The following is a 12,726-nucleotide window of genomic DNA, read 5'->3' on the forward strand; positions in this document are numbered from 1 at the left end:
GTGCACTGGTGCAGGACTGTGTTGCTGGGTGGACTGACCTTGTTATAGCTGATTCTAGGGGAAATGTATCAAAGGCAAGCTGGTCCTGCTCTGTATGATGTTGAAGCAGGTTATTCAGGGTTATCTAAACTGACTGGAGCTCAACTCATCATAGAAAGCTGCTCTGTGAGAGGTGAATAAATCAATGTCTAAACTTCAGTTGGAGGTAATGCCCTTGATTTATTTCTGCTGAGTAAACTACTCTAAACACATTTTACAACCCTATTAATAGTAGCAAATAGCATATTGCCATTCTATAGCTGGACACTGATCAGTCAAAAGTGACAGAAGTGTAAAAAGGTTAGTGCACAAAATGCTGCTGAGGATTTCTGCTGACACAGTAAACAATCATATTCCTTTTTACATTTCGTATTGAAGTGTTCAAAGGATTTTTCCTTCTAACTATGTCAAACACAATGCTATTGTTAAATACTGTACTGTAGCTGAAGGTCATCTGTTTGTTTGTCTTTTTAGTGAGTGTACTTTGGAATACTAAAGTAGATAATACATTTGCAGTTTCCCACAAATGTAGTCCAGTGTTTATTTTTGCCTTAGTATCATACGGTATATGCAGGAACTCGCAGGCCAATCCTGAGCCCAATTAGTCCTTAAGAGTGCTAATCTGAGGCTAGTGTTGTGAATTTGCCAGCCTTTAGACAGTTTTGAAGTTTTGGGAGTGAGGGTGTTTAGAGATTGCGGTTATGTAAGCAGAGAACCTGCTCTCCAGTGATAACAGGAGGCTTATATTCGAGGCAGAGAGAAAACTCTATAGGACTTAACCCCATGGCATGGAAGATTAGTACTGGCAGCTCTGGGTCGCAACGGAGCACAGACCATTTGTCCTTGAGGTGCATTTACCCATAAGGCGCACTGCTGCTTTTAAATTTGCATGTTGAATGTGTTGCTCACATCCCAAAGCTAGTCCCATCACATCAGATGTGTTTACTGTACAGAAATTCTTCTACCTACGGGAGTAGCATCCCATGACAACTTTGCAATTTCCTCTCAGGATCAATAAAGTACCTATCTATCTTTCGATCTATCCATCCATCCATTCATCCATCCATCTATCTATCTATGACCCACTACAGTTTTCTGCAGAATGTGTACATGAGCATACGCTGTGTAGCACATAATAATAATAATAATAACAACAATAATTACACTAATAAAACTACTAATGAATCAAATGCTGCTAAGAATATTATGTTATTAATAATAATTTTATATCAATAATTGGTAAAGATCTTGATTTTGAAAAGTATGTCACAAAAAATACTCTGCGTATAGTCGTTACGTACTGTTTCAAAGCTGTTGTTTCCTTCAACCAGGTAGGTATCTAATCAAGCATTAATGCAGCCAGATTGACCATATATGTGATGCTGTGCGGCTGGTTCTTTAGTGATACACCCAGCTTCAACAAAACAGGACCACAGTGGTGAGGCAGGCCTGAAAAAGGTTGCCTCTGATGTTGCTGTCCACTAGCGCTGTGCGCGCGTGTGTGTTCTCATCTCCACAACCTTGTCCTGCTGTGTCTAAAACACTCTGCCGGTCGTCAGAGCATGACATCCCATTCCACCCTGTGTTCCTGTCCTACAGCTTCAGTATCATTCATCCCAGACACCAGGTGGCTTTCATTATTACGCTAGAATGTTCCCTCCTTACCATGATTGGAAGCCTGTTAAAACAGAACTCTCTTTAACGTTATATAGCCAGAGATCTCTTCACTTTAACTTTTTTGGGAGATCATCCAATTTGAAGTTAGAATCTCGTATCCACAGGAGTCCTAGTGAAATGCAGCATGCTGCGAATGTATGAGCTGAGTGAGCAGGTTCACCATGTAGAGGTCTATCCAGGTACCGGGTGGAATTTCAACCTGCAAGTACTGTGCGTTAGACAAAAAAAACTAAACATCTATCAAGTTGTAAAGCAGTGTTTTTTTTAAGAGCTTTGTTTTGGTAAAATTGCTAATGTTTAGATAGACAAGAGTTTCCCATCGTTCAAGGTTTTCAATGCCTACAGTGTGTCAGTAGTGAACGGGGCTGTTACTGTATTTCAACGCAGCAGTTGTAGAGCTCACAGCTCATTATCTTGTCTGGCAGTCAGCATCGCTACTGGAGAATATCGCAGAGATGAGTGGCTGCTTCTCCTTCTAGTCACCCAGCTGCAGCAATTAGGCCCAGAGAGAAGAGATGTAGAGGCTGTGTTGTGGCCACCGCTTTCCGTCACTGTGTTCAGACTCCAACTCCTCGGCCCTCTCCTCTCTCCTGGCCCATGTGTGAATGGTACTAACAGGTTTGGCTTTGTTCCTTGCTCATTACCTGTCTCCCATTCTGCTGAATTTGACCTATTCTTGTCCTGCCTCTCATCCGTCCCTTCCCTCCTGCTCTTCTGATCTGTTAATCAAAGTGGCTGTTGTCCTCCATCATGGTGTCTATCCCAGACATTCCACTGCCTCTCTTCCTCTCCTTTGGTACTCTTCTCGGCTCTCCTGGCACACAGCCCTCAAAGCATATTCAGCCAGTGGTGATTATGAATGTTTGAAAGTTCCCAGTCATGATTTGAAGCCAGTGAAATGCCAGGAGCAGTGGACAGAAGTCATGAATAATCTCCCTGTGTTGAATGCCACGGACAGCTCAGTTGGAGGCTGTGTGCTGATGGGTTTTGGCGCCGGTTACACTCATGGTGGGGTGGCATCTCTCTCAGCAGAGGAAATGTCATATTCCATTCATCCTTCATGTCCACAATCTCACAAAACAACAAATGCCCCTAACACCTTCCATTGAAGCAATGATACAAGATTTGTTTTTCACTGTGTTTTCTTATGTATTTTTGAATGGATGAATTGTCTTTGTGAATTCAACAGAATATCAGTTAACTGTCCCTTCTGCTTATTTAACAGGCGACATGCTTCCTTGCCTATAGATGTGACAGAGAACCCAGTAAGCCTTATTGCCCCTCCGTGCAGACGAAGTCACCCCTCTCGCCAGTGGAAGTCTGCATCCTTTGGGTAAATTCAAGTTTTAAATGACAATCACGTAATATGCTATTTATACCGATTGTGGCTTCACAGTCTTTCTGGGATAGTTCTGCTGGTTTGTCTTTCACATCTGCTATACTGTCTCGAGATCACTTTCAGACCTCCATGTTATTGCAATGGTACAAGTATTTCTGCGGTACATTCATCCTATGTGCAAGCAGTAAAGGTTTCCTGTTGTTGGGGGCAACTCCTCGGAGATGTATCTCCTGTACAGTACCTGCTGAGACTGGCGCTGTGGGAGGCTCGCTCAGGCTCCAAATCCACTCAAACAGAAAATGAACAAACCCAGGCAGCAGCCAAGCTGTGAAGAAGTGGCACAGTAAGGGAGGAAGTCTACCCTGCCTGAGCTTTACTGGGCATATAAGACTCCTGGCATCCCCCATCTATGCTCAGTGTCATATTCTGTAGTCACAGTAGTTTATCAAGGTAGATTTATATCTCTTTGTGGACCTGTTAAAGCTCATCTTGGATGGGCGGCTGTGTCTGTGTGCCTACTTTCTAACATGATTAGTTTAAACCCAAACTTCCAGAGACACAATTGAATTATGTGCGAGGTGTTGAAAGCTCTGGATGCTATTGTACTATATTGGCTTGTTCATGCTCCCTAGTTGTCAGCATCGTTGCCAGCCTGCCTTATGTCTTATCACTGCAGTGTTTCCCACAGATTAGAGATCTATTGTGGCGGGGAGGGGTGGGGGTTGTCAGACCGAGGGGGGGGGGGGGGGGGGGGGGGAATAATTCCTTCGTTAATAATTCGTTATACAGTTAATTTGTTAATAATTTGTAACATTAAATATTAATCCAAAATGATTCACACCTTCACAAATTAACAACAACTAACATATCATTTCTGCATTATGCATGTAGCAACGCTAGTGCTAAACAACTATTTAACTGGTCGGCTCCATGACGCCGAGTAAGTAGCTAGCTCTTGAGACTTCTCACCAAAAGAACAAAGGGGAAACTTCGAGTACTGTAAGTCGCTCTGGATAAGAGCGTCTGCTAAATGACTAAATGTGAGTAAGGTACCTAGCGAAAAGTAGCCTCAACTTTCCTCGACTTTTAGCTACGGCACTAATGCTGAAGGCTCGCTGATGTAGCTGTCGGTCTTACTAGAACGGCGTATGTATCCATTGTTGCTAACGTGTGCTGACGTTGTGACTGTGTGCATTTGTGGGAAAGACGCATGAGTGACAGAGAGACGGAGGGAGAGCAGGGGAAAGGAAATGCAGCTGAACGAATACGCTGCGTGTTTTAACCTAAATAGCGATAAAAAAATGTTTTACGAAACGCAATGTGTGGCGGCCGGTGTTGATTCTGTGGCGCACCGCCACAAATTAGTGTATGTGTGGGAAACACTGCACTGGCACTGAGTTCTGCTTTGTGACAGTCAGGCATGCAGACCAGGAGGAAGGCAGGAAGTACTGTAGGCAGCCAGGCAAAGAGGCTGGCAGACAGGCAGTTTTACAGTACGTTTGAATTCATTACAGCTGCTTGGCTATGCCCTAAGAGCTCCGCAGCAAATGAGGAGAAATGGGGGAGATGAAAACGTGCAGCAAGGCGCAGCACTGGGACGGAGGCTTCAAAAGCTGGATGGGAATTTAAAAGGGTTTTCTTGATGCTGCTCTTCCTGGATCCAGCTTCCACTAGGCTGGTGATCGGAGAGCCTACGAGCAGTTCTGCGGCGAACGAACTCAGGAAAACTTAGGCCATCGCCTGGGGAGGCTGCTGATTGTTAGACTCCTTAATGAGTTGTGTTGTCAGCCATGTTTGTTGATTCTAATTAGTTTCAGAGAAGATGAAAGTACAAAGCAGTGCGGTTAAACACTTGTGATTACAGTGTTGTCTGGAGCTGTTCCAATCTATCTAGCAGGTATTGACCAAAGAACAGCCCTGGTTTTGACAACAAACACAAATTAGGGATTGTCTGTCAATGGAGTTGGGCCTTGGAAGGTGGTTGGGGGCCTGCATGAGCCCACCAGGGACCAGACTGAGGAGGACCTGACTGGAGACTGGAGGAGGATGGTAATTAAGGTTTACCCCTGGGAGGCCGGAAAGGTGGCATGTTTTAAATATCCAATATTTTGGATCAACGTATTACGGAACGTGTCGTATTAATGAGAGATAGAATAAATGTGAAAAGAGCTCCATTTACATGCTATCGATTTCTTAGGAGCGTAGGGCAGATGTGTCGATGGAGAGGGGTATCAGTGCAGGTCGTGGCAAGACACACAACTTCAGGGTGGCCAGGCTGTCACACATCATTTGTCTACCCTTACCGTTCTGTCACTAGGGCTCAGATTACAGTAGCTTTAAACACTTTAGTTACTGTATGAAAATGCAAGCTGAAACATTTCAGCAAAAGATGGGTTCTGATCAAGGCAGCAGACAGTTTCCGAGGAAGTGCTCGTGGTTGCTCGTGCCTCTGCCAGGTAGCCAGCAGCGGGCATCTGCCTCCTCGTCCTCATCCTCGTCCTCATCCTCAGCCCACAGCCCTCCTGACAGATGTCTGAGCAACGCTGCTTCTGAAGTAATACAACAGTGGCCGTTTTCATGATCAGTATGCAGGCAGGGTAGAGGGAAAGTTAGCCCCACACCAGCCACTCAGATGACTGTGCATTTACTTTCAGGCTTTGATGTCTACTGGCGTACGGATATATCCATCTTCTCAATCTCAGCCCTACATCATTGAACTTGTCAGCAGCTTATGTTTCCATTCTGTTCCTGCTTCAGTCTTGCAGCAGCTCTTCTTTCTCCTAGTAGAAAACATATTATTGCAGCTGATATGCTGGAGGGTATTCACTGAGTCAGAAACCTGTTATTGCTGGTATTTATTTGTTTTGATACTGTAAAATGGATGCTTATGATGAGGCTACGATGGCTCACATTCCCTCCCTTAGGAAATCACTGTGTTGTTTCTCATTGAAAAAAATAAACTGATGTTCTATTGCACCTGAATTGCAGCATTTTCTTCCTTTCAGGTTTTGTAACATCTTGACAAACTGAATATCTGTTCTGAAATAGTGCATACCGTATATAGTCCTGAAACTCAAGCAATGTGTGAACCCTGTGCTATATGCTTTACACTGCATACAGATAGCCATCAGGTCCTCAACTGTCCAATGCCACTGGTCTAAGCACAAAGTCCACTTTGAAAAGTGTGGCTCTGTGTGTCCAGAAAGCAGTGCTGTGGGGCTGGACAAAGGAAGGTGGAGCGTGGCCCCCAGGCCCTCTTCTGCCAAGACCTTGATAGTGAGGTGGGAGTCCTGTCAAGGCCCTGCTCCTCGCTTAGCTGAATGCTGGTCAAGGGCACCCACTGGAATGGGCCAATCTCTGAAGACCTGGGACCTCAGCAGCACCCGGCTGTGCACATAGCACAGCTTCAGTTTAAAGAGCCACGGTTATCCAATTTGATGACAGGGAGAGGTTTAGGTGTACTTTAACCTTTTGAGCTGTTTTGATCATCATTTCGACCACATGTAGGAAATATTCAGCTGGAGTGTGGAGAATAATACAGTGTGGGAAATATAGCATTTTGCAACATTTTCATAATCTTGTCTCAAGAGAAGTGTGTGTGTTTTACTCGATTGCTTTGGCTCAATTCTTGAAACAGAAATTACATTCTCAAAGCTTCACGTGCATTTAGCAAAATAGCCTATATGGTTCAGCACAACTACATAGATCACCTTCAAAAGGTCATATCTCACCCAAAACAGTTAACTCATGCTTCAAAACCAAATCATGTTTTCTTATAAATAGTCAGTGCCCCCAAAATGAATAGTTCCTTCTCGATTGCTTTGGCTCATTTCTCGAGAAAAAAGAGAACATGCTCAAACCTTTAAATACATTTGCCAAAATTACCCAGATGGTTTAGCAAAACACCATAGAACACCTGCAAAAGGTCATCTCTTTCCTAAAACAGACAACTTATCAGTCAAAACTAAATCATTTTCTCATACAAATAGTCAGTGCCCCCAAAATGAAAAGTCCCTTTGGCATTGTGTAAACACTGCAGGTCAAAATGTTTAGATGTTTTGTCAGTATGGCAGTGAACCTTAGAAATATCCCTTATGTGCACTGTGTTACAGTTACTGTAGTAGATGTTTTCTTTCCAGAATAAATGTGTCTCAATCTACATTTACATGTATTCATTTAGCAGATGCTTTTATCCAAAGCGATTTCCAAGAGAGCTTTACAAGAGTGCATAGGTCACTGATCATACAGTAACAACGCGATAGCCCCAAACATTTCGGGTAGCCAAAACATGAAGCATACATTGTGAAAAACCCAAATACAGTAAGTGCCAAAGAGAAGAACCATAAGAGCATGTAGCCAAACAAGTTACAACTAAACAACATGAACCTCAAAAGTGCAAGAGTGTACCTGTAGAAAAGCAAGCAACAATACTGTAATGTATGCTTCATGTTTTGGCTAACCACAATGTTTTTGGGGCTATCTCGTTGTTTAGGATCATTGACCTATGCACTTTTGTAAAGCTGTCTCTCGGAAGTCGCTTTGGATAAAAGCGTCTGCGAAATTAATACATGTAAATGTGTATCAAACATAAAAAAGATTACAGTAATTCAAGAGTAGCCTACAAGGTTTCACATCACATATTGCACTTACACTGCCATGGAAATTGTCACTGTAATTGCCATACATCATGGTTACTGTTACAGGAAATGTGTACAGCATAATATACTTTCATACAATAAGCACATCAAAACTAACATTATGTATAACCTACACTAGTAGTATGAGTAACCACAGTAAGTTTCAGGCAAGTGACACTTTCCTAGTCAGAGTTAGCAGGGGGTGCATTACAGTAAGCCTGGCATGAAAAACACCTCCTCTATTGTCTGTTCTGTATATCCCAGCATCAAATGATTCCTATTGTACACTGAGGGGACTAGTATGAGTAACCACGGTACTTTTCAGGCATCTGACCCCTTCCTAGTCAGAGTTGCAGAGGGTGCATTTCATGGCAAGAAGGAAACACATACAGTAAGAAAGTAAAGCAAAGCTGGAGTTTCACTAGTTGTCGTCCTCACTCTCCTGCTCATCCTCGACAAATGTAAGAAAGTGAGGCCCTACCAAACCCCTCTCATGTAGAGGGATAACATCGGAGTGCAGGCAGTCCAAGGACACCAGGAGTGTCTGGGTATCGTATGGGCCAAGACTGGGAATGTGGGTGACTACACCATTCTCTGAAATGGCAGCACAAACAGTGATGTTTCCCCCGAGCTGGCCTGGGACAAGCTCTATATATTTGATGGAAGCATTTATACTGCTGCATTGCTCCTGTCAGCTAACTAAACTTACTGTGTGATTGGTGATCGGATGTGTCCCCTTGTTTTGTAAAGTTCTACTTGCACCTGACAATGACCGTAAGCAGATGATCCAAGAGATCCATATTACAGTATATACCATTATGTTTTTCATGGTATTATGTGCCTGAAAGATTTTGACAGTGGAGTGAACTATTGTGCAGGTGATGATGTACACAAGGGAATTATGCCAATATGTTTTGCAGAGAACAACCACTTGACTGAGAAACAACAGTCAGTTTAGACCAGCAAGATATTTTCAATTGATAGTTGGCCTAATTGAAGGCAATTATACCTAACCATTTCAAAGATGTGCCAAATCATTTGAAATGTGTGCAAACTGTAGGCAATTGCACTTGTCATTTACAAGGATGTGCTAATACAATTGCAATTTGATTAAAGGAATGAACAATTCCAATCTGTTGTGAACAATTGCCCAGCGGTTTGGAGGTTTGCACGTGTTGTTTTGAGAATGTCATTTCTGTTTCGTGAAATGAGCCAAACCAATTGAGAAAAACTGTAAATGAGAAACACATGAGGATTCTTGATTCCCACTAATGAGGTTGTTTGTATTATCAAAATTATTGTGTTCCTGTCTGTTCATTTCCCTTTGCGTAAATCTATGCATTTGGCGTTTGTCTGGGGTAGGTGATGTACGAGGCTGGGGGACCAGGGAGACAAGCCCCTACCTCTAGGCTCGGCTTGCTATGATGGGAAGAAGGCGCTGGGGAGAGAGCACTAATTCATCACTGTTAAAGACTAGGTAATAGGACGTAGCCAGTGCCCAGGCTGTCACAAACCAGCCGCCTCCAAAAGGTAGTTAATGAACTTTCCACTGGCTTGGAGAAGGCGCGTGAGTATGTGTGCACCATGCAAACCGACATCACTGAAATGAGCTCTTTCTAGTGTTGTTGTGTGTGCGGTGTCCACAGTAACTGGCAAGAACCCAGGCAGAGGGGGAAGACACAGGGCTGCACCACTACGCAAGTCTGTCACTGTTAGTTTCTCTGGTAATCCTACTGTTGTTGTTGACTTGTGGAAACAGTTTTCTCTCAGGTGGTGCTTTAACATCTACTCTGTAACAATGTTGTTGTTCTGGTATCTCGTGACTCGAGACAAATGGCAAGTCATTTTCAATTCAATAAACAAAGTTACTTTTCTACAGAAATCCAGATAGCCAGGGATACTGTAAAATGCCTCTTGCTTTGTCGCTTCTCTAATTTACAAATAATTCTAAAATCAAGTAGTCTGGGTTAAAACTATTCATTGAAAACCGTTCCCAATTAGCCATACACTTAGCTATTGTCACTCTATGAGTAACAATGTCTGACTTCGAGAGTGATTGATGATAGAAAGGTTGTAGACAATTAGTTTTTCTGTTGAGATAACCCCTCCCTATCTGAATAAGGTCAACATTCGGATCATTATTCTCATCCTAGTCTACACTGGCACTGAATAAGAAATCCTCTTCACTTAATCATTCTGATCATCTTTTTTGAGTTAGGCTTCATGGTTCAGTTATTCCTTTTCACCTGGAGTCATTTGACACACACTGATGTACACTAGCATATCGATTCAGGTTTTGCCTCCTGTGAACGTTTTTGCCTGGAACCTCTCAGGGATTATGTGGGGTTCGTTCTGAGGGCTTTAGGGAGAAATAAGAAGATGCATGCAGAGTGGTTCCACTGACTGAGGGTGACATTGAACCCTATCCCTCCACGCATTAGCCCTTGAACTAATAAGAATGGTCAAAATGCTTGCTTTTCCCCAAATATTTGCAGAGCTGTCAAATGTAATTGTTGTCCTATTTCATTGGAAACATTTTTAGTTCAGTCCATTTTTGTGAAAGAAAGATAATCTATTCCCTGTGATGTGTCTGAATACAGTGGGGAAAAGGCTGGCACGCATATTTTTGTTGCAAGGTTATTACAAAAGCTATTCATTTCTGTTTGCTGACAAAAGATGCTGAATTCATTCTTGGTCTTTTGAGAATATATTTCTGGTCATTTATTCCTGTTTAATGCTGTCAAAGGTTAGTTTGCCTACATCTTGACATGTCTGATTCTGCACCCTGCAAGGTCTAAAGGTTTCAGCTCACTGCTCGCTGCCTTCAGGATTCATTTCAGTAATTTGAGATTAGGAGCCATCTGGGAGGGTTAGGCTGAAATGTAATCCCAGAGTATTCACTTACTCTTTTTTAGCAGAGCTTTTGGAACAGAACAACATATTGGATTTTCCTCCAAGCATTGTGTATTATTTGATGCCAAGCCATATACAGAATGTCAGAAGGACTCTGACTAGAAGCTCCACAGGGCACCTGCTGTTATTTAATGGCAATGAGTGTGTCAAATATTCACCATGGGCAACAGCATTGAATCTCCACCCAGAGCCAATGGATATGGGATGGAAGCAGTAGAGGGGTATAACCACATCCTCTTGTTCCACCTTCGCTCTCCCCTTCCTGGGCTGTAAAGCACTGTGTGTGAATGCGCTGACATTGAGCCTCTGAATACTATTGTTGGGAACTAATTAAAAGTGCTGTTTTCCTTTACTGCTACTATTTGTTTAATCCTGGCATGCTGTCATGGGAGGTGTTGGCTAAAGATCAAGATTGGCCGGCCATGCTGGGCCCATGGCCCTGCCCCACATGGAGCCAGGCCTCTCTGCTGATTCACTACTGCCTCTGCTAATGGCTCCTCAGCCCATAAAGCTCTCACTGACAGGGAAGGGGATTTGGAGTGGGGCTCAACTCTCTGAGTGCTGTGGGTCCTCACCATTCACTACTCCAGTTCCTGAGCGATGGGCCCAGTGCTCTAAAAGAGCCTCTTGCTGGTTTATACACCGGCGTTTGTGACGTGGTCTTAGCTTGCCAGGGGTAAGCGAATCAATTATGTGAATCGGAGAATTGGGTGGTTTTAGAGCACTTCAATGCATCTATATTCCCCAGTCTTAAAGGCCTCTGCTGTGCATGGCTTTGTAAAGAACACTAAAAAGCACAGCAGCTATTGATTGGTTACATGGGGTTCAAGTGATTTCACACTGTGTGTGTGTAATATCAGAGCCATGCAATGTCATCCTCAACCAAGGCAACAGTATCTATAGTACTGCCTCAATCTAATCAGTATTCTTCACTAAGACGACAGTGCATTTGACCCTGGACACTGTGTCACATTACTAGTTCCAGACAGTTGCTGGATGCTCCTCGCCCAATGTTATTGTGGACTTGGCTCCCTGCCACTCTGGAAGGTAAAGATGGGAACTCAAAGGGTACAGTTGGTTTTATACTTAAATTGTATTCACCCCTTGACTGCAAATGCAGAACTATCAACATGTTGGAGAATTTTATCAAATGTATTTAACAATAAAACTATGAACAAACACAGCATATTCAGTGGCTTGGAGATTCTGTAGTTTAAGCTTTTGGATTTGGATTTCTCCTGTCTGAGATGACTTATACTCTTCCAGTGCTTCTAATATCTGGGGTAGAAATTGCCAATTTTCTCCATGCATTAATCATTGTTCAGGGCTTAAGGCACAGTGTCATGGCGTCTATTACAGCGGTAAGCTGAGGCCCAGGCTTTTTCAACCAAAGCGGCTCACCATCAGATCAGCTATATTGTAGGCTGATGAGAGGGCCTCGCCTGTATTCAGAAGACAGAGGGATGGGAACACTGCCTCTTGGGAGCCTCCCTCTGGTGACGCTCTGTGTCAAGTCATTAACACATTGGGCCTAATTTATTGAGCCCAAGATGGGTTTCCCCTCACAAAGCAGGGCATACTCGGGAACCATTTCAGTCTCAAGACAGTGGAAGTTCTGAACTGGAAATTCAGACTGAAATCACAGATCCCTGGCTAGGCAGCTGGTGTTGTTGGCGGAACTAGACATTGTTTGTGCACACACTTTTCTCATGTCAGGCCCTGCAAGCTGTGGGAGACAGGCGAGGCAACAACAGACAGGAGGTAAATCTCACAGGATATCTTCATTAGCTTATCAAGGGCTAACTCCCCTGATAGGACGCTAACGGGGCTGTCCACGAGTGCAGTGGGAGGGACACTGGGTCAGACACCACCACCTGTTAGCCCCCTGTGCCTGCTGCAGAGAGCAAGGTTAGAAGTGACACCAGGACCCTCTCTGCCAGACCCTTTCTGTAGTTGATCAGTCTTTCATCCCAGTGCTTTTGTTTCACCTCCCTCCTCACTCTATCTGACATCACACTGCATTGGTAAAAAAAAGAAGAAATTGACTGGCTGACAGTTGTGTTGTTGCTGCTGTCAATGCTCCATGACTAATGTAATTATGTGGATGTTGTTCATCAGAAG

The 12,726-nt window shown here is 43.5% G+C and overlaps 1 protein-coding gene across 2 annotated transcripts in view; it reads left to right on the forward strand.

The window, feature by feature from the left end:
* The window catches only part of iqsec1b (IQ motif and Sec7 domain ArfGEF 1b), a 101,374-nt gene that overhangs the window by 23,369 nt on the left and 65,279 nt on the right, over nucleotides 1-12,726 (forward strand). For both annotated transcript variants that reach the window (XM_047026338.1, XM_047026336.1), the window contains exon 3: nucleotides 2,942-3,049. In XM_047026338.1, coding sequence (XP_046882294.1) covers nucleotides 2,942-3,049 — 108 coding nt within the window. The remainder of the gene's footprint in view (nucleotides 1-2,941; nucleotides 3,050-12,726) is intronic.

Source organism: Hypomesus transpacificus, chromosome 9, assembly GCF_021917145.1.
Source record: "Hypomesus transpacificus isolate Combined female chromosome 9, fHypTra1, whole genome shotgun sequence".
Lineage (NCBI taxonomy): Eukaryota > Metazoa > Chordata > Actinopteri > Osmeriformes > Osmeridae > Hypomesus > Hypomesus transpacificus.